The sequence below is a fragment of the Pimephales promelas genome, chromosome 7 (genome assembly GCF_988280905.1).
Source record: "Pimephales promelas chromosome 7, fPimPro1.hap1.1, whole genome shotgun sequence".
Classification (NCBI taxonomy): domain Eukaryota; kingdom Metazoa; phylum Chordata; class Actinopteri; order Cypriniformes; family Leuciscidae; genus Pimephales; species Pimephales promelas.
The window spans coordinates 12,322,361-12,344,772 of NC_142775.1; the positions used below are offsets into that span (position 1 = coordinate 12,322,361).

Sequence of the window (22,412 nt, forward strand, 5' to 3'; positions counted from 1 at the left end):
TGTATATATTTATGAATTATTTGCGCTTAAATTCTGTATATATATATATAAATACATAATCTATATTATACAAATATAAATATTTTATATAGGAATAACACATTTTCTTAAACATATACATGCATGTGTGTGTATTTATATATACAAAATAATTATATACAGCACACACAAATATACTATGTAAACAGAGACTTTTATTTTGGATGCGATTAATCGCAATTAACTTTTGCACAGCCCTAATTTAAACTCATTTAAAGTCTGCATAATAATAATTGATGAACTGAAATTACATGTGAGATCGTTTAAGGGTATAATAATTACAGAAATCATTTCTAAATCATACAAATTTATTTACTAAAAGCCATGATTTTGTCTTTTAAAATCATTTGCTATGTAGTGACCTTTAATTTGGAGTAGAAACAGGTGGAGTGACTTTATCACGTCAGACATGGCACTTTGCTCACAGCTGATTGGTCCAAGTTCGGTTTGCAACCTCTTACCTGGAACATAACCTGCCCCGGACCAGGTTAGCCATGGAGTGTAAGTTACTATGGCGATGAACACAGCTAAAAACCAAACCACTTTCATGGTGCCTAAAAACCCAGGGTTGGCGCAAACTAAACTGAAACATACCCGGCTAGCCACCTAAACCGGCTTCATTGTATAGGCCCCAGGACAGCTTCAACAATCCCAAAAACATAACAGAAAATATCTCTATGAACGGATTCCCATGTTCTTGGAAAATATGGAATATTTTTAAAGCGTTATGTACATTTATTTATTTTCCAGACCTGAAAAGTAAAAAATAAATAAATAAATGTTTTACATGTATTATTTATAAAGTATAATTTATATATAAAATTGTGTATTATATATAAGTTAGTATAAAACTAACATTTTATTTTTTATTAAATATAATCATAAAATTGTCATTTTTTTATTATATTTATACAAAATATTTTCTTATCTAGAGGATGCTCCTTTTTTTTAAACATTTTTCAAAAATCTTTATTCAGTAATGATGCATGACTGGAAAGGGCATGTGAATTCATCACTGGGTTGTTGTTTTTTTATTATTATTATTATTATTTTTTTTTTTTAGAGCTGCTGTCCAGTGCTGCTCTGCCACCTTCTGTTGTGCTTCAGTATTGATTTCATGTATAGTCTGTCTTTGAAATGTCTTGTTTTGCACATCATGTTCTCATTTGATCCTGTTGATCCAGAAAGAGAAATGAAGCTGTGCAGGAACACTCCTCATATGTAGTAGTTGATCCTTTGGGATGAAACGGCATGTTCATTTTTTATTTAGCGAGCTTCTCAAATCTAAACGCAGACTCATGTTACATGTTCATTCATACATCAGCGGTCGTGGGTCACATGCTTGATGGCACACTGCAACTTGATACACTGAAATCTATCTTGTTTGCTTTCTCATTTACTAGCTTCTAACAGCATAGCAATGGCCTTCAAAGTGACATAAGATATAACATTCAACATGACCTTAAAGCAGTTTTTAAACATTAAATGCAAGTTTGTCTTGCTCTAGTTGACATCTTCTGAAATTAGCATGCACATTTCTGGAGAATGAGAATTACACATAGCAAACAGGAATAGTGCCCTTTTTTTTCTCAATTTAAGACATTACACTGACGTGTATGTAATTAGGTTGATAGAGATTATAATTAAACACACACGCAATAGGACTGACATTTTTCAGATAATCTTTTGGGCCAAAAACACTCACACCTTCTCCCACTTTATGACTCACTCTCTGTCTGGAAAGGAAAGCGAGAATACTGAATATTTTAAGATAATACCCTAAATTGTTTAATTAAAATAAATATAAGTTAACTTATTACTTCAAATGGTTCAATTAAGTCATAATTATGTATGTTACTTCTGTCCTACTTATTTTTTTAATTTCATATATTGTTGGCCTATTTAGTTTTAATTTGATCATTGATAATAAGTATGAAAACATCACATAAATCAAAGTTTTAAAAGGATGATAACTATAAAGATAATGATAAATATATAGTTCTCAATATTAAAGAATAGCAGAGTTCACACCAAAGCTATAAATATAACAGCACAGATAAATGATACCGTTGGAGTCACTTTCCAAAAGGTTTTTCTCAGCTGATGAACACAAAAAACATTAACAGCCAATCAGCAGACGACAGTTTTGAAGGGATATTCAGAACTTTGGGGTTATGATAGAACAAGAACTTAATGTTATTCTGTCTATTAATATTGTTTGTGATCCAAATATATGTTGCTTGGGATATATGAAGATTATTGGAGACAAACAATGTCATATTTCACAGGAGGTAGGAGTCTTGATATATATCCTCTATTCTTAGTAGAGGGTTTGTTTAATGAGGTTTAAATATGTAAGGTATATTCAGGTTGAAATTATGAAGGCATATTGTTTGAACAATTATTATTTTCTTCTTTATTTCACCTTTTTCAGATTGATTTATTGGAGTGGTGAGCCATAATAATAATTGTATTTATTTATTTCTCTGTGTTGTTCTCTTGTAAAATTTTAAGTTATGTGTGTAATGCCTGAAAATGAATAAACACATTTATATTTAATTTTTTTAAAAAGCAGCAGATGACAAACCTGCAGTGCGAGCTTAGAATAAACAGAGCGGTATCATTCTCTGGTGTGGACGCTATAGTTGGTTATCTCTTTATAGCTCTTTTTTATCATTCATGGTGATAACGGGTGTTTAGACTAGGTACAGTATGTCCCAACACTGGGGAACAGGGTTAATAACATTTTTCCCGGTCACATAAAGGTTAGCCAATCTGAATCTTTTCTTTTTTATATGTACACCTTTATTTGGTGTTAAATTAAAATGTCTATGTGTTGTAAAACTGATCCAGTTTGGATGTATTCGAACTTCTGATGCTTATTCTTATTGTTTTGGTTGGTTTATGATTACCTTTTTGTACAAAACCTTAATAAGAAGAGCAGAAAAAGAATTGCAGCACTTTTTAGCACGTCTTGTTTCTGTCTTGGCATGTAAGGTTTGAAGGGTTGCTGATGCCCCCTAGCGGTGCTTTTCTGTCTCTAACATGCTTTAAAGGGATAGTTCACCCAAAAATGAGAATTTTGTCAGTAATTACTCTCCCTCATGTTATCTTCGGAACACAAATTAAGATATTTCTGATTAAATCTGAGAGCTGTCTCAGTCCTCCTTAGGCTTCTATTGTAATTGAAACCTGTGAACACAGAAACAGAAAGTTATTAAAGACGATTAAAATAGTCCGAGTGACTACAGTGGTTCAACCTTAAGTTTATCGAGTGACGAGAATACTTTTTGTGCTAAAAAAGCCAAATAAACAACTACTCATCTTCTGCATTGAACTCACTCAGCGCAGCGCTACGTCATAACATAAGCTCACTATTGGTCAGCATCACACTCATGACCAGCCTCGGCCAATAGTGAGCCTGCGTTCTGCATGGGATTTTTTGCATGGCTTGCTTGTTTCTTTTATTTTTATATAATCAGATGCTGCTTGATTCCAAATTTATCCTGCTAGTAAATCAAATGAAGTCATGTTTTGATTGAGGCAAGGGTCTTAAAGGGATAGTTCACTTTGAAATTTATTTGTGTGGTATGTTTTGCTTACCTCAAGGGCATCCAAGATGTAGGTGTCTTTGTTTCCGCAGTAGTTTCAATTTTGATATTTTTAGGTCAAACCGTTCTTGTCTGTCAGTCATGTAATGGAGGTCTATGGTCACCACCTCAAAGAGCATGCACAGAGAAGTCTAAATTAAACATGATTTAATGACTCATAAATGTAAGAACACATTGATGGCCTAAGACACGGAACAAGCGGTTTGTGTGAGAAAACTGAACAGTATTTATATCGTTTTTACCTCTTGTTACCACAGCCACGTCCAAGTGATCTGAGGGCGCGGGCGTAAAACGATATAAATACTGTTCGTTTTCTCACACAAACCGTTCCGTGTCTAAGGCCATCAATGTGTACTTACATTTACGAGTCATTAAATCATGTTTAATTTGGACTTCTCTGTGCATGCTCTTTGAGGTGGTGACCATAGACCTCCATTATTTGACTGATAGACACAAACAGTTTGGCCTAAAAATATCAAATATTGTAAACTACTGCAGGAACAAAGACACCTACATCTTGGATGCCCTTGAGGAAAATTAAAACATACCAAACATTAATTTTAAAGTGAACTATCCCTTTAATATTAAATATTAATCAGCTTGACAGTTTTCAACATTGATAATAAGTAATACATGCTTCTTGAACAGCTGATCATTCTAATCAGGATATTAGAATGATTTCTGAAGGATCATGTGACACTGAAGACTGGCTGCTGAATATTTCTGGAAATGTCCATAACTTTTATAATGTAAAAATCGCAGTGATTGCAAACCACTGGAAGAGTCACAGAAATGAATTGTTTAGAAGTTGCCTAATTTAAAATGATTCCATATGCATATTATTATATGCTAGGCTTAAAATGCAACACTCGATTTGTTCCTGTCTTTCCACCTGAAAAAAGGTTTGGGTTTAGGTGTTCATGTTTCAATGCGAGTTACATTTTTTGATTGATGTTTCCTCTCACCAGTTCTCTGTTAATTTCTGTCCACTGGAGCTAAAGGAGACGCTCTGGAGGCGTCCATTTCTACCCACCATCTGTCCATAATAACTTATCTCTATTCCACAAAGGCTCTTTTGTATCATTCCAGGTGAAATCTGTCATCAACCTCCTCTTTGCTGCCTACACAGGAGATGTGTCTGCTCTGAGAAGGTACTGGGTTCTTTATTGCTTACAAGTCTTTCTATTGTTTTCTATTCTACTTTGTAACATTTCCCTTATGGTGGCTCCAGGTTCGCACTGTCGTCCATGGACATGGAGCAACGGGACTATGACTCCAGGACAGCGCTTCACGTAGCAGCCGCTGAGGGTACAACACTGTACATGCTGTCACTTTAGTGCTTCTCTTATTAGGGGTCAAGAACCATTGTTATCTTTTAGCTTGGTTTATATTATATCTGTTGGAATCTGATTGTGTAATGTATTATAGTCTTCAGATATTATATCACTGGGGAGTTATCCAGATGATATTTCACTCTTCTGTCTTCTAAACTCCAGTCTGCGTGTACAACATTTCTATATATTTCCGTTTTGATTTTAGGACATGTTGAAGTTGTGCGGTTTCTGCTAGAGGCCTGCAAGGTGAATCCTGGTCCCAAGGACAGGTGAGAAAAAACACACTCCAACATTCAGCCAACAATGCCTGGTTCATTTACTTGAGATTTTTAGAGTAAGCATTCACTTTCTTGGCCTTTTTTTTCTGAAATTAAGGGACCGTGTTTTAAGGAATTTTTATCCTGGACCCAATGGCAGTGCTGAAGTGCCAACTAGCCTCTCCCTATGGAGGATCCCTTTCCCACTCTAGAGATAAAGCGTTGTGAATTAATTTGGCGTCCCTACCCCGAAGTGATAAAATAAAACAAAATTCTGTATCAAATTTATAGACAAGTAGTTTGTTCAGGCATGGTTTTGTAGGAAATTACAAACCTGCGCACATTTATTCAAACGCACATAACTATCGAATCAACGCCATCAGCATTTATCACAGGTTCGCCTTTAAAGTCTGTTTAGAGACATTCATATACATTTTTACCTTACAGTTACTGTAAATCCGGCCTCTAGTTCATAAACGCCAGAGGAGAACTGGCTCCCGACTGAGCCTGGGTTCTCAAAAGTTTTTTTTTTTTTTCTCCAATGGGTCACCTGATGGGAGTTTTTCGGTTCCTTGCCAATGTTGCCTTTGGCTTGCTCAGTTGATATTCAAATTAATTAACCATCATCTGTAATACCATTGATCAGCTCTACCAAATTTGGATGTTTTTTCATTAATAAACAAACATTGTTATTATGTTTTGATTGATACTGTGAAGCTGCTTTGATGCAATCTATATTGTGAAAAGCGCTATATAAATATACTTCACTTGACGCATTACACTCAGAATTACAGTGTTGTATATTATCAATTAATAAATGTTAAGTATAGTATATATATATATATATATATATATGTAATATTTATGTATGTATGTATATATATATATATATATATATATATATATACTGTATGTATAACCTTATCTGGTGATGAATATTACATCGGTCAAAGTAAGAATAGCAAAAAGAAAAAAAATACAAATACAAACATAGTACAGTCACATAACGCTTAGTACACTGAGGTTCCACAGACTTTCAATAGAAATAAGATGAAAATGAAGCAGAAGGATACAGGATATTTTATATGTAATTGATATAATAATAATAATAATAATAATAATAATATATGTTATTATTATTATTACCATTGTCACCACCATCATAATATCATAAATCCAAAAAAGGGAGAGAGGAAAATATACATTTTAAAATATATATTTGTATAAATTGAAGTTATATAACTTTAGTGTATATACATTCATATTTTATAATTATCATTTATACAATCATTATTTTGAATAAAAAAAATATATATATTTTACATTTCTCATTGCAATCTCCAATGTTGTAAAATTAAGATATTAAAGGGATAGTTCTCCCAAAAATATAAATTAGCCCATAATTTACTCACCCTGAAGCCATTCTAAGTGTATATGACATTCTTCTTTCAGACGAATACAATCAGATTTATATTAAAAACGTTCTGGCTCTTCCAAGCTTTATAATGGGAGTGTGGCTGGAGAAAATTTAAGCTTGGAAGAGCCAGGACATTTTAATGATTGTATTTGTCTGAATGTCATATACACCTAGGATGGGTTCAAGGTGAGTAAATTATGGGCTAATATTCATTTTTGGGTGAACTAACCCTTTAAGCGCTAATTTAAAACTGTAAAGTACAATAACACAATATTAAATAAAGATATAACAGAGCAAAAATAGATAGTAAAATATTTCTGAGTTAATAATATATTATTATACATTAATCAAATGACTGGAAGAGTCACGGAAACCTTGAAAATTGAAATAACTTTTATTTCCTCTAGGTGGGGCAACACACCGATTGATGAGGCGACACAACTTGGTCATCATGAGGTGCTCACGCTTCTACAGGAGTACAGCAGTAAGTACAGCTCAGCGGTCAATCCTGTCGCAGATAAAGAGACCACCGAAAAATACTTGGATGGGATGTTGGAGACGTAACCATTCCCACCACTAGAGGACACTCTTCTGGAGCCTTCATTGAAGGACTGGATCTTCACAAAAGCATTGCGCTGTTTTTGTCAACATGTGTAACTTTTTTTTGTATGTTTGTCATTATCTATAGTAGTTTTTGTATGCTTTAGTCAGACATTTTTGGCTTGTTCTCAACTTCTTCCTCCCAAGTCAGGGTGTGAGTAGTGATGATGTCTGTATTCAGTGGTTTGAAATACTAATTACTGTACTTCTTTCGTGCAAGTGAAGAGTGATTGAGGTGTGGATGTGAATGATAAAATAAATGCCATTGTTTCCCTGAGGGCAAACGGTTAAACATTTATACAGTATAGATTTGATACCAAACAATCCTGTTTAGTAACGCCGATCAAAGAGGAAACGTTCAGGACGGATCTGGCACGGTTCCGCAAAATCACTCACGACTTTATATAAAAGCTTTTGAACAACATATGGCCTATTCCAAAGTCAGCATGAAACCGGTAGTTGCGATTGTCTTTTTCTTCCCTGTTGTGACGTATACCGCGATCTCATGTGACAGGTTGATTATTTTAGTGATACTGACCAGCGATATCCTGCTTATTACATGTCTACTCACTACTTACAGTACGTTGACCAATCAGAATGAAGTATTCCACCGGGCTGTGTAGTAATACAAAATATTGCATAATGCAAAACAATGTGTCCTGCGTAAAAAAGAGGGATTTATTTTCATAATATATAAACATGCATGCACTCCTAGTACTGTAGATAACTCTTTATTATTATTATTTCATTATAGCACATTATTTAAACATTTTAACCACTGCCAAAATCATGTTATTTATGTTAGTCTATATTTATTCTTCAATGTATGCACAACCATATTTTAATATTAGCATGCAGGTCCCCTGGATTTTGAGAAAGTACACAATGTTGCAATCTCAAAAATAATAAAAAAAAAATTAAAAAAAAAAATCCCATTATAAATTATATTTAGCCTATATCCACACCAGCTTGTTGTATACTATTAAAACTATTTTATAAGTACTCGTGTATGAATAAAAGACACCATGCATTTGTGCAAACATCTGAATTGATGAAGTTCTTGTAATTGATGAAGTGTATGTGTAGTTTCTAAAGACATTTGTTATATCAGTGGAAATATGATGTCAAAACCGTTGACTCGGACCAAACACTTAAAGAAATGAAAAGTTCATGTCAAAGTAAATGAATGTAAACTATTTTAAAGACACTTTAACTATCTTCAGTATTCACTAGATACAATCGGATTGAAGCAAATCTTTTTTTTTTCTGATTTATATTACATTGTATCTGGCTGACTAAAGTTGGTGTGTGTACATGTACACATAAAGCAATGGTATATAAAGATTTAGCTTTGATGTGCAATAATTAATAAAATCTGTTGGTAAATAAAAGAGTGTGATTAATTTTTCTCATACAAATAAGCAGAATTTCAGTGTTTTATGTAGTTTTGTCCACTGTAGTTATAATATATATCTTAACCCGCCTAACTTTACTTATTTCTATTAAATCCTTATCTAATTATGACAAATTATATATTGTTGGAAAGGTCTAAGACTTCTAAATAGATATTCTACCCCTGGTTTGCGTTACAAATTATGTAGGAAGAGTAATTGATGAATTTACGACAAGAGTGCACCTAAAAAAAAATCTGCATCATAACAGGAGGTTTGACCTTTGTCACAAAACGTCGATGCACCCACTTTTAATCATTGAAACTTGTTTTTAAGCTAAAAGTTTATAAAGAAAGTCAGACATTCCGTGAACTTTCTCTTAGCTCTCCGTTTGGAGTGTGCCTCTGAAAAATCTCAGTTTCGAGGGCTATGTAGCCCTACCACTTGATCTCAACAAGAATCGGGACACCCTACCCCTAGACGTGAACGCGCAAATCGAAGGGATAGGGGTAAAAGGGTGACTTGGGATTGAGCCAAGTCTCCACCATCAGATGCGCTGGTATAGTAACGACCAAAAGCGACGTCTCTTGGGATGTCTGGGTATAGGTAGATGAGGGGATTCACTGGATCCTTCTCTCCAGCGCTGACGACGGTATAGTCGCGGATGAAGTTCGGTAAAGGGATTCTGTTCATATCCACCTTAGTGTATGGCTTTGCTGAATGGACCACAGGTTCACCTGTGCTGACAAGATAATCTCATTAGAGACATTTCAAAAACCAAGATCTTCGTCAGAACAAAATTCCAGTTTAAACCAGCACGCACCATCCGCTGAATGCTCCACCCATGTGATGGTGATTCCTCCTTCTCGACAGCTTTCACTGAAGCGCAGAAGGAAAGTGCCCGGGAGTTTGTCTATCAACAAAGCCTTCTCTCTCTCTTGACTCAAAAAACCCATTATATACCTGTACATAATGAAAGTAGACCATTTTTGCCTTATATAAAAGTGTCCATCTGACTCATGCACTATCCATCTTATTTTACAATGCAGAAGTGAAGTATTTTCTGTGATGAGTGTGATTTTCCAGTCATAAACGGTATAACTATTTCCACTACAAACCATTGTTTACAATTATGACAATACAAACAAATAATAAGAACAGCCTGATTATTACTGTAAGGTCTCTCTCAAATCTCATTGACCATTTTCTGCCTCAAGTCTCATTGAGCCAGTTTTGATGTCAAATGTTTTGGACTTCTCACCCATCATTCCAGATGCTGAGTACATATGATTTAGTCAGTTCCAGATGCTCATATATCCAGTCCAAGGGGGAACCACCACTCTCAATATCTAGAGATGAAGACATCTAGAGAAACAAACCAGTTATTGTGAAAACAAACAAGTAATTCTATGGTAAATATTGCAATATGATGGAAAACATATGTATGCATTTATATGTACAATTATTTAATCTCTTCCACTCAGTTTTGTTATATTAGTAAATCATGTGCAGGCAAACAAAGGCAAGGTTGGTTAAAGAAAGCGAAAGCAACTTTCATATCTTTTTGTTATATCATTTGTATAAAAATTACACTGGAAAATGTTTTCCAGTGGACGAGTCCCTCTGGGTCATCTTGGGTTTCATGACCTGAAACAGATAGGACATCTAAATGTTTTGTGCATTTAACTATAAGCATTTACTACAAACAAGATTACAATAATGCTGTCTTAATGTTTCATTGAAATTATCGCAAATACGACTTCAGGGGGCATAAATGTGAATTCAGAGTAGGAAACTTGAAATTATGAATGGGAAGCTCATTTTGATAACCAGGTTTGAAGGAGCCAACATGATGGGGAATTATTTATAGTGAATTGTAATTTTTAATCTTTTATCCGAATACAGCCAAGTTGTTAACTCTTGATGTTTCAATCAAATTCAAATTAAACATGATTTAATGATTCGTAAATGTAAGTACACATTGATGGCCTAAGACACGAAACGAGCGGTTTGATTGAGAAAACGAACAGTATTTATATTGTTTTTACCTCTTGTATCCACAGCCACAAAGCGCTCGTGCCCTCAGATCACTTGGATCTGACTGTGATTACAAGAGGTAATAATGATATAAATACTGTTCGTTTTCTCACACAAACCGCTCGTTTCGTGTCTTAGGCCATCAATGTGTACTTATATTTATGAGTCATTAAATCATGTTTAATTTGGACTTCTCTGTGCATGCTCTTTGAGGTGGTGACCATAGACCTCCATTATATGACTGACAGACAAGAACGGTTTGACCTAATTGAAAATACTGCAGAAACAAAGACACCTACATCTTGGATGCCCTTGAGGTAAACTAAAACATATCAAAAATTAATTTCAAAGTGAACTATCTAAGTATATCAGTAACTTTGTATGCATGCATATTTTACATTTTTCACAAGGGACAACAGCATTTCTTTAAATTTGAAATCTGCTACAGTAAACCTGGTTTTCGTGATTCTGACAACAAGGCATTTGAACCCAAAATACATATTATTACGACTTCAGAAGTGTGAAGTAGGATATTTCCGATGGGTGACATTAAAAACTCACCAAGAAGTTTGTCGGCCAGCGTTCTCAGCTGCTCAGAGTTCAGCGCGCGTTTAGTGACAGAAGAAAACTGCCAGCTTATGACCTTTGAAAGCTGCTCCCATTTCACTGGTGGCGGATTCAAGAAGAACGTCAGATTCTGAGACAGAGAGCGAGAGATGGACAGCAGGAGTCAGAATGGAAAAATCAGTACAGGACAAAAACACTGATGATGGGAAACGGCCGTACGTGGGGTTCGCTGCAGAGCATGTTGTACCATAAGATGGAGCCCCAGGCACTAGATAACTTCGAAATACCGCCGATCAACACCACAGGAAGACATGTGGCCTGTGTGGCATTACAAGAGTTTAATGTTGTACCTTTGACTGTAAGAAATACTGTATTTCAAAACTTTGCTTGTAGTAGAAATCAAATCATGTTACCAATAAATCAATGCATAGATCAGGCAGAATGAGCTGCGTGTCAAAGCTGATTAAGTGGAGCTCCTCATACACGTTGAGAGACCACTGGGAAAAAAGTAAACCACTTCAAAAGCAATATTCACTTTAGGTGACTTACATTACTTTTATCCTACCTTATTTGTTATGTTGATAGGTCTTTTCTCCTTTAAGCTCTGTGTTTAAAAAAAAAAACGAGAAAAATGAGTCATTATAAACGATCAGGTATTTATTAACTTTATATTATAAGTGTTTATTATCATACCAAATGACGGAACTCAGCTGTAAGACATCCACTAGATTCATCCAAGTTTATAACTTTGGTATTAGTACCTAACAAAAAGAAATTCCGAAATCTGAAAACATTACAAAGCCGGCCATTATATCAATGAGCACCAGTGACATGCATAAAAGACATGCATAAACATTGCTATATGAATTTGAAATCATAAGCTATGTGCAGTGAACTCTTTTGTAATTGGCATTTACTTGATTTAATGTACAGTAATATACATCATACCCTTTCACTGTATCCATCTCGGAAAAACCTCTAAATGAGAAAAATATGCGTAAATATGCAGGTATACATGCAGATATATAAACAGACAGATAGATGATAGACAGACAGACAGACAGACAGACAGACAGACAGACAGACAGACAGACAGACAGACAGACAGACAGACAGACAGACAGACAGACAGACAGACAGACAGACAGACAGACAGATAGATAGATAGATAGATAGATAGATAGATAGATAGATAGATAGATAGATAGATAGATAGATAGATAGATAGATAGATAGATAGATAGATAGATAGATAGATAGATAGATAGATAGATAGATAGATAGATAGATAGATAGATATTACGTACTTGTCAATAGATACTTTGATCTTGGGTTGACAGTTCAGTTCAGGAAGTTTGACTAATAGTCTATAGTGTTTTAAAACACATGAAAATGAAGGTCTTTTAAAATGAGTGTCAGTCTGTTGATGTAAGAACCAGTCTAAAACTGGTTTGAAATACACAGAAAACAAAGTTTATGGTCTTCTTAAGCTTGAGCACAGCTACTTGACAACAGTGGCCTCTTTTCCTTACATGGGAAATCAATTGAAAGAGTGTCTTCAGACAAGTACTTGAGGATATGGATAGATGATAAGCTCACCTTCTTTTTTTTTTTTTTTTACATTTTTTTTTTTTTTTTTTACATTTTTTATTGACATTGCAAGACGTAAAATACACTTTTGGTCATATTGTACAACACATTTGTCCTTGTCCTACATCATCATTTTTTCCAAAACGAAACAGAAAATCAATAATAAAAAATAAGTAAGTAAATAAAAAAAAAAAAAAAATGAATAAAATCTAAAAAAAAAAAAAAAACATGGTAGCAAGAACAAAAACAGGGGAGTGCCTCAGGTATTATGAATCAGATAAAGTCTGATCTTATTGTTTGAATAAATTTCAAGAATCCTTTCCACAACCTCTTGAATTTATCCATTTCAAGTCTACAAGTGGAGGTCAGTTTCTCCATAACATATATATCATGCATCACATCAACCCAATTTTCCTTTCTTGGCGCTTCCACCTTTAGCCATTTCCGAGTAATTCCCTTTTTTCCTGCTAGTAACATGATTTTAAACATTTTCCAATTCAAATTCTTTTTACCTTGCATATTAAGTCTTCCCAAATAAAGTGTGTCAAAAGTGAAAGGTAGATTGATTTGTAAAATCTTGTCCATGCATTGTTTAAGTTCCATCCAATAATTCACCATCGAAGGGCAACTCCAAAAAATAGGAACATGGTTTGCACTCTTTTCCCCACACCCCCGCCAACAGGTTGTATCGCGATATTTTGTCTGAGCTGGAGTTCTAAAATATCTCACTAAGTTTTTCCATCCATATTCCCTCCAGGTGATAAGCTCACCTTCAATGAACATATTGGCCTGAGACGAGAGTTCAAGAGATTTCCACGACGCATGCACGAGAATTGTGATCTCCTTCAACTACTTCAGTTCAGTTCTCGCGCATGCGTCGTGGATATCTCCTGAACTCTCGTCTCAGGCCGACCAAGGAAGAAATGGAATAGTCGAATAAAGTCGTTATTTTTGTTTGTTTTTTTCGCACAAAAAGTAGTCTCGTCGCTTGATAAACTTATACTTGAGCAACAGTAGTCACATGGAATATTTAAACATTTTCTTCAATGACTTTCTGGGCCGTCAAGTTTCAATCCCTCAGACAGCCTTTGAAGCAGTGATCCACCTCTCAAATTTAATCAAAAATATCTTCATTATTGTTCCGAAGACGAACGAAGGTCTTACGGGGCTGGTACAGCATGGGGGTGAGTAATTAATGACTTAATTTTCATTTTTGGGTGAACTATCCCTTTAAGAGTCTCATTGTGTTCTTTTTGTACTTCTTTTATCATGAAAATATCATTTGCCCTGGCCAGGTCTCTCTAGTAAAAGAGATTCTGAATCTCAATGGGACCTCCAGGTTAAATAACGGAATAATAATATAACAGTAATGCCACAATGGAACCCACCTGATCTTGACTTTGAACTGAACTCCTGTCTTTATCACCAAGGGTCTCTGAGGATGTGTGGGCATACACGGCTGTCTCTCCACCACAAGAGAACTGAAAGACAAGTCTCATTTCATTCTGTCTGGGTGTTTAATCGTTAGAAAAAATATTCAAATTCCCCCACGTGAACCTTCAACCCACAAATCCCCGTATCAATAAGCAGCAGTTTGTCTTTCTGCAGCTTGTGCTATAAAGGGAGGAATAGTGACGGTGTTTTGTCTCACTTTGTTATAAGGTTTTTGAAGAGTAAAAGTGCCTGTTCATCCAGCTGGCTCTTGCTGAGAGTGAGGGGGTCGTTGTTGTAGGTGAACTTCTGCACCAGTTCCTGAACTTTCTTCAGCTGCTGACGGATCTGCTGCAGACACTCGGCCACCCCTGTGAACCTGCAGCACAATTACAATCCATTCCTTAACTCACTCAGTCATAAAAATAAGGCAACATATTGTTCTGGGCAATAAATGATAAAAAATAATAATGCAAGTATATATACATAACTTCAGACTTTAAAGGAATACTCCACTTTTTTTTGGAAATAGGCTCATTTTACAACTCCCCTTAAACAGTCCAAGAGTTAAACAGAAAAGAGTTAAAGACTTATCAAAAAATCAGCTGAATGGATTCGAAAACGGTAAAACTCAACTGTTTAACCTATGGGGGAGTTGTAAAATCAGCCTATTTCCAAAAAAAGTGGAGTATTCCTTTTAAATTAGTGAAAAGAAAGATCCCTGTTTCTTTTAATTTACAAATACTTTAGTTCTGGACAACCACTCTAATCTGAACATACAGTTATTTTTAAATCCCCAATTATTTCTCATCCACATTTCATCCAAACCCAATCAAATCAAATACTCTGGGGGACGTGGAGACATAAAGTCAAGGGAAAAGCCCATAGACAGAGAGTCATAAAGTTGATCCTGCTGCCAGCTCATGGACAGCTCCTACTAACGCTCTCCTGCTCTGGAATGATTCAGGTTCCTCTTGGCAACTGTCAGACAGGTTGCTCACATCACATCTACGTCGTCAAGCTCAGTTTGAGTCTGCGCAGTTCGCTCAGCCATCAGGAAGTAAGTGCTTCTAATTGACTTCACTTTTCTCCATTGAAGTCTATGGGTTCACTGTGTCTATTTTTTTTACTGTCTACGTTATTTTCTGCCCAGAATGCATAATGGGTAATTTATGGCATAAACAGCGCCTGCTAGAGGTTCTCACCAGCCCTGCAGCTGGTCCAGAGACGCGTTGGGCGGACCACCGATGCAAGCCATCTGCTGCCGCTTCTTCCACTCGGATAACTCATCTGATATGAGTGTGAGCTGGACCTGCTCTGCTAGAGTCAGTACATTAGCCATTTCCTTTATCACCACCTGCACACACATTGAGTATACAGTGCTATATTAAGGAAAGCTACACTGTAAAAAAAAAAATTGAAAAAAAAATGATCAAAATGTTACAACAACATGTTTTACATTGCTTTAATTCAACAAAATAAGTTTTGCAATTTCCAACTTTTTTTTAAAGTTATACAAGATTATTATGATTTAAGTTGAAATGACTTAAAGGGTAACTAAACACCAAAACAACTTTTTTTAGTTAATGATCTGTAAGAATGGAGGTTCATAAATGATGTTCATTGATTCAAGTACATTTTTTGACAATTGAGTATAAAGTGTTTTGATTTTCAAATATATGGTGTAAAAACGTCTGAGTGCTGCCCTCTTCAGGTTAAACGGAAAGCTCCTGCAGTAGGGGTACTTTCTGACGTAGGGAACTCTCAGACGCCACTCTGTCACGCCCTTGGCAACCCCTGGTATAAAAGCATCTGGTTCCGTCAAAACTACTGTAGCGACTCAGGAGTTGGATTTATGAGTATTGAAAATGAAAATGATCAGGATAGCATATATTAGCATCTAGTTAGCATAGCATTTATATAGTTATTTAGATTATTTTTGAAAACGATCAGGATAGAGTATTGTTGCATCTATTTAGCATAGCATTATATAGATAATTTAGATTATTTTGTGTAGCTAGTAGCATAGTACAGTTAGGATAGCTTCAAGTTAGCATAGATTTATCAGTGTTTAGTACAGTGATCAGGATAGTAACGGAATAGAGGTGGACATGGGCTTCTCCACACAGCTCCACACGCAGTGGCAAACACTGCGCGTCCTGCATGGACTCCTCCACCGCAGCGGCGTCTTGATGTGAGTGATCCTGGATATTTTAATCACAATTTATGGTTAGGATAAAGTTAATCCTCTGGGGTCGACAAACGAGCCGGCGCATTTTGCTGGATTTTTTCACATAGCGGCAGAATATCAATATGAATATATGCCCACAGAGCGTGCGCTATTGACATCAACTCGACGACAAAACTCATCAGATGCCGGTCGCGATGCGGGAGTTAAGACCGCAGTTTGAGCCAGCGGCTCGAATGAATTTGGCCCTGTGTCTATACAATTCACCCTCATCCACTTCAGGTGAAGGTGAGGGAGAAAAGTCCTCGACTTCAAATGGCCGCACTGTTGCAAAGGCAGCTACTTGCGTCACAGTCTCTCTCTATTTTAGAGTCTGACAGCAGCTGTCACTCACGGCGGGTCTCAGGTGCACGCCCCCTGGCCCCACTGGGGTCTGCCCATTTTTTCAGCATTTTTCAAATATTGCTAGTGGGTGGAGTCAGGATCTGACCAGGGGTTTAGTTACCCTTTAAAGGGATACTTCAGGATTTAGCATTAAGCTTTGTATCAGTAGAAAACCAGCAGTGTTGTGCAAGTTACTTCCAAACTGTAATACATTAGGTATTGCTTGTTACTGTTATTTAAAAGTAATTCATTACCTTACAATATTACTGTCTCAGAATTGTAATGCGTTACATTACTCATGTATTACTTTTGAGTTACTTTCACCAAAATAACTAAGTAGAACTTAACTTTTGGGCTGTAACGATATGCAATATGAAACCGAAATCGCGATTCGCCACACGACTCAGATCCACGAACCTATAGAATCGCGACAAACCTCTTCCAACTCCCAGCGTTATTCTCCTTACCTTCCATATCCAATGCTGCCTTATCTTTAAATTAGGCTATTAGTATTATTTGAAGTTAACATTATAAAATACGTAGACCTACACCACAAAACTAGTTGAGGATAAATTATTTAAAATTGGGGAAGTCCAGCATTATGGACGTGACATTTGCAGTCAAAACTTAAAATAAAAATTCTCAGAAAATACATGTATTGAAACGTATATAGGCTACTTCCTTAAAGGACTCCAGTCTATGTTTTATTTTTAATATTAGGGAAAAGACACACATTCATGCGTGACAAAAAAATAGGAGGCAAAATCGATTTTTTTGTAATTCTGTTAATTACACTGCGCAAATCAGATGAGGAAGAGTTGGCTCTCCAGTCTCCATAGAACTTAAAATGTTCATTTTATTTTAGTTTTCGTGTTCGCATTTATGAGGAAAAAACAATGTTACAGACGCGACCGCTCTGAACAGGCTCTAAAACTGCTTTAAAACTTTCACATAGTCTGTTGCCTTTAAGAAGTAAAAGCAGACAATACACTGTAATACAACTGTAATACAAGCCTCACTGAACATGTAACGAGTAAAATATTACTGAAAATTGATTAGTAATGCCTTACACTACTGCGTTACAGCAAAAAGTAATATGTTACTGTAATGTATTACTTTTGTAATGCGTTACTCCCAACACTGAAAACCAGTAGTATTTTCTAATTACTGTGCTTCCCACCCTCATATCCCCCTGATATGAGAGAAAAATACATTTTTAGTTTAAAAAATCATCATTTTGCGTCATCTGAGTTTTTTTTGGGCCAGAGGCTAAAGACTACAGCCAGTGTTCTGCTTGTTTTCACCATGCCCATATGGGGCGGGATCTCACTCACAGAATGTAAAGATCGTGGGTGGCAGTGGCTCAGTGGTTCATGTGGGCTGTCTATGAACCGAAAGGTTGGTGGTTCAATCCTCGGTTCCACCTGACCAAGTGTCGAGGTGGCCATGAGCAAGACACCTAACCCCAGCTGCTCCCGATGAGCTGGCTGGCGCCTTGCATGGCTGACACCGCTGTAGGTGTATGAATGGGTGAATTTGAGGCAAATGTGAAGCGCTTTGGTGGCCATTAGGTCACCAAAGGCGCTATATAAATGCAGTCCATTTACCATTTACCATTGTGTCAGCCATCTTTCTGTAGAAGCTAAGCTAATGGGCTCTTGCCTCTTGGTCTGTGTAGAACGTTTGTATAGTTAGCTAATCACGATGGTGGAAGGTAGTTTTGAAGTTGAAATGGTAGAAGGGGATTTCGAAGATCGGAGCTGGGGCGGACTGGCGGGTTGAGTCCTTTCGCTGTGCGCCTATGGAAACAGATAGAGTCCTATTGCTGTTGCGAATCTCAGCGATGCCATTTTCTTCTGTTGAGATCGCTGAATCCGCAGAGCTTTGAGTGTAAAAGTGTTAATATTAATGATTTTTTTTTTTAATTAAAAGTTATAACTCACATTGGTTGTGATTCTTTTTTATAAACCTTTAGTGTTAGTAGAGTTTGGATTAGCCTAGATAATGTATTAGCTTATAGAAATAGTGATTTCAATTGGAGGAAAACAGTTCATAAGCAGAGCTACTAAGCTACTGTGTTGACATGGTCCTGCCTTGCATCACATTTTTAATGTGAAAGTCTAAGTCGTGTTATTTACATTAGGCTAGTACATCCCGGCACAATGCAATTTAGCACCATTTCGATGGAAATTTATCAAATAACTCGATGTATCAAAGCAAGCCTAGTTGTATCCATTTTTTGGATTCTGCCGCCTGTAACCGGTAGGCGTGGTTTGGAAGTGGCCTCGTAAGGGCAGGCAAAGCAAGTGCATTCTGGAAGTTGTCGTCTTTCAGCACATGAGTAAAAAAAAAACATTTTCAGCCTTTTCTCAGTCTAGAATGCTTTAATTTCAAAAATAATGTAACATTTCTATACTACAGTATATTATACACATTCATCTTCCCAGAGGTGAAGTATCCCTTTAAACGTCCAAGTTGATTGTACAGAAAGATTTAAGGCAGGAACTTTTTTTTACAGTGCTGATTTATACAGTACATTATAGACATTAACCACATTTCTAGAGTTAATTCTGTGTGGAGATGTGTTTACTGACCTACCTCTGTTTTTGTGTTTAGGACAGTAAACATTTGTTTTATGGCCGTTTCCTCCGTTTGCATCTCTGTTGTTGTCCGACCCTTTGTTTCAGCCTCCACTAATATAAAGAATGATAATGTCCATGAAGCTGTCATCTATGAAACACTTCCTCTTGTGTACATTTTTGTGTCATATGTTCTAATTGTCTTTTAATGCCATATTTTTCATTTAGTACTGGCCTTCTGAAGCTACATACTTCCATGTTTCCCAGAAAACAATACAATTTACCCTGATCATTAGTTTAGTTTCTAAAAGTAACAACACATAGTATTAACAGTCACATTTCAATTTTTATATAAAAAACAGGTATATTTTTTTTTTATGATCCTCTTATTTTGTTAAAATTATTAACATTTTTCAGATTCTGCAAGGTGGATGTAAACTTTGGAGTCTGATACGATGTACATTATCTATTGCTTCTATTGCTATCTATTATTTTTACACAGAGCAGAAACACTTAATATTGCTCTCATTTTACCTTGACCCTCCAAACTCTCTCTCTTGAAGTCATACTCATATTGCAGATCTTCCAAAACCTGAATGTCCTGTTCTATTTCCTGAAGAGAAAAAAATGGCAGCTATACTGTGTTAAAAGTTTAAAGATAGTTATATCATGAAAAATATCCAAACAGAAGAGTCTTTTCTGTATTTCAATGTTCATGTTTTAAGAATGAATGAAGGTGAGAGTAAACTGCCATATTAATTATAGTAAGATAGCTTCACCTGCACACTCTTCTTCAGCTTGTTGACTTTATTGTCCAAATCTTTTTGTTGTTCCATCGTCATAGGGCTACTCTCCTGTGATGAGTCAATATTATTAGACATGTATACGAATGCCAGTATTAAAATGTATCAACTTACTTGAGAAACAAGTGACTTGACTTCTCCTCATTTAGGGTGTTATGCTACGATCATACATGGGCGTCGAAAGCAACAAAAAAAAAATGTGGGTGGGTCATCCTTCAGATTTTTTTTTTTTTTTTACTGTAGTAGATTAGGGGAGCGTCTAATCAAAAATTAAATAAAATATATATGCAAAAATTAGTGACGTGAATGAGTGAGAGCCAAAAACGCTCACAAATCCGTCAACTCATGCAACTCTCAGAAATCAGAGCTTGGCAAGTAATATCCAAAACTGGCCCGCCAGCAATAATATCTCGCTCGCGCCGCAGTCTGAAAAGCTCTGAAAGACATTCAAAAAAAAGTCTGTGGATCGATAGACACACCTCTAAAATAACCGTCATGAAATGTCTAATATTATATGCGTCTCTTATCGTGCAAATTAAACGCGAAAATTAGATATCATTCAAACAACTGAAAAAGTGGAGAAAGTCTTAGTTTCTTGAATTATACTGTATATTGATAAACCTCATTAAGTTTAACAAATTAGCTCATTATCAGGTAAAATAAATATCGAATCAGTAGCCTATATGCAGTCACTAAATTACAGCCAGATATTTTAAAGCTTGTAGAGAGGCAACAAGACTCAAGAGGCAACAAGACTCAAGAATGATTCAATTTTTTTATTATATTTATGCAATAACAACAGCACCAACAGACCTTTTGCATAAGGTGGTGCACAGTCTGTAGGATTCAACTCTGAGAGAGAGTGAGGAGGAGGGGGGGGGGGGGGGGTAATTTAATAATTGAATAAGAAACATTTGTTTAACATGTTCAACTAAAATATAAATCTCTGATTTAATACTTATGCACTGTTGGAGTTGTATAGAGAGAATGCCTTATTCCAAACTCCAAATTTGTAAGTAGGTATAAGAGTAATATATACCTTTATTTAACCAGAAGAAAACTCTTGGAAAATTTCTTTTCCAAGAGATACCAAGAGATATTTCCAATACCAATTGCATGGTCTCCCTTCTTTCCTCAACTGTTTGTCGATCTTTCTATTGAATTCTTCCACTTCACTGAAATAGTTATCAGAGAACAATCAGTGTTGTGTTAACAGAAATATCAGTAACAAAAGGGTGCACTGGGAATTGTGCAAAAAATAATTCGTAATCTAATCTGACCTGTAATGATGATCCGGACCAGAAAGGAAGACCTGCTCAGCCTCCTGCAAGGAGACATTCTGGAGATGAAACATTTTATGTATGAAACAACATAAAAAACTGCACAAGGTATTAAAACCAGCAAGTGTTACAGATATTAACATAATATTGTTTAGTGGTGTCATACCCTTCTATTTTGAAGCGCTCCATCAGAAGACACCACCACTTTCGAATGGAAGGCAACTTTGTTGAGTGGAACAGAGCTGAACTACAAAACGGGCAGTGAAAGTCGTTGCAACATGTGGTGCATCTCTCCAACTCTGGCAAGGATCTCCCTTTTTGGATTGTTTTGCATCTTGAAAAAGAGAGCCTAATTGTAAGAATATTTAGAGATCATCTCATTGAAAATATCCCAAGTACATTTTTTCATCATCTGTCCTACAATGATCGTAACCAAATCACAACCATGCAGAACAGAAACTAAAAGATGATAACCATGGACTGTGTGTGGCGTAGGTCTGCAGATTAGACCAAATTGTAACAAACTATTTAAACTGCCATACGTCTCATTCATGATTGCAAAACAACGTCAAAACGACAGGCTGATAACACTGTAGTGCAACCAGGCAGTTTAATTATGAAAGGTGTTTTTATACTTAACTAATATGGTAAAATAATGAGCAAGTTTTCACACTAATACAGTAAGCTACAGGTAAATCTTACTCATTTACATGCATTTGTCCTCTTTTTAAGTTTAATTAATGTGCTGGTAAAACTCAACACGGATTTATGGCCACGAATTAGTAATGAATAAAACAAGAACACGAATTCTAAATTCGTCAGAATTAGTCATTAATTCTTAGTTAGCATTTCTAACTTTGGCTATGTACAATTTGCTTCATTTAAACGTTATAAATTAAAACTG

At 35.8% G+C, this 22,412-nt stretch overlaps 2 protein-coding genes and 1 long non-coding RNA gene across 4 annotated transcripts in view; 1 reads left to right on the top strand and 2 right to left on the bottom strand.

Moving 5' to 3' along the window:
* glsb (glutaminase b) overlaps window positions 1-8,649 on the top strand; it is a 67,959-nt gene extending 59,310 nt beyond the window's left edge. For both annotated transcript variants that reach the window (XM_039669251.2, XM_039669252.2), the window contains exons 15-18: window positions 4,740-4,801; window positions 4,882-4,958; window positions 5,190-5,253; window positions 7,066-8,649. In XM_039669251.2, coding sequence (XP_039525185.2) covers window positions 4,740-4,801; window positions 4,882-4,958; window positions 5,190-5,253; window positions 7,066-7,222 — 360 coding nt within the window. In that variant the 3' untranslated portion in view covers window positions 7,223-8,649. The remainder of the gene's footprint in view (window positions 1-4,739; window positions 4,802-4,881; window positions 4,959-5,189; window positions 5,254-7,065) is intronic.
* On the bottom strand, window positions 8,048-20,383 carry LOC120477609 (signal transducer and activator of transcription 1). Its single transcript, XM_039669257.2, has 17 exons — window positions 20,205-20,383; window positions 19,960-20,038; window positions 19,445-19,539; window positions 15,480-15,631; window positions 14,495-14,653; window positions 14,232-14,324; window positions 12,561-12,620; window positions 12,202-12,231; window positions 11,947-12,037; window positions 11,819-11,857; window positions 11,667-11,750; window positions 11,473-11,571; window positions 11,248-11,383; window positions 10,241-10,296; window positions 9,911-10,014; window positions 9,473-9,612; window positions 8,048-9,386 (listed from the first exon to the last, which is right to left on the bottom strand). Exons 1-17 carry the CDS (start codon window positions 20,304-20,306, stop codon window positions 9,100-9,102), a joined length of 1,806 nt encoding a protein of 601 aa, XP_039525191.2. The 5' UTR covers window positions 20,307-20,383; the 3' UTR covers window positions 8,048-9,099.
* A 652-nt stretch (window positions 20,384-21,035) lies between these two features.
* On the bottom strand, window positions 21,036-21,851 carry LOC148978309 (uncharacterized). The gene is made up of 3 exons (XR_016169261.1): window positions 21,675-21,851; window positions 21,509-21,552; window positions 21,036-21,403 (listed from the first exon to the last, which is right to left on the bottom strand). It is a non-coding gene; the product is annotated as an uncharacterized LOC148978309 (long non-coding RNA).
* Window positions 21,852-22,412: the final 561 nt, after the last annotated feature.

Coding starts and splice junctions, on each gene's coding strand:
- LOC120477609 (XM_039669257.2), bottom strand. CDS start 20,306: ATGTCTAATAATATTGACTCATCACAGGAGAGTAGCCCTATGACGATG. Junction 11,572..11,666: donor ATCTATGCATTGATTTATTG/GTAACATGATTT, acceptor AATGCCACACAG/GCCACATGTCTTCCTGTGGT. Junction 9,613..9,910: donor CTCAGCATCTGGAATGATGG/GTGAGAAGTCCA, acceptor CATTATGTACAG/GTATATAATGGGTTTTTTGA.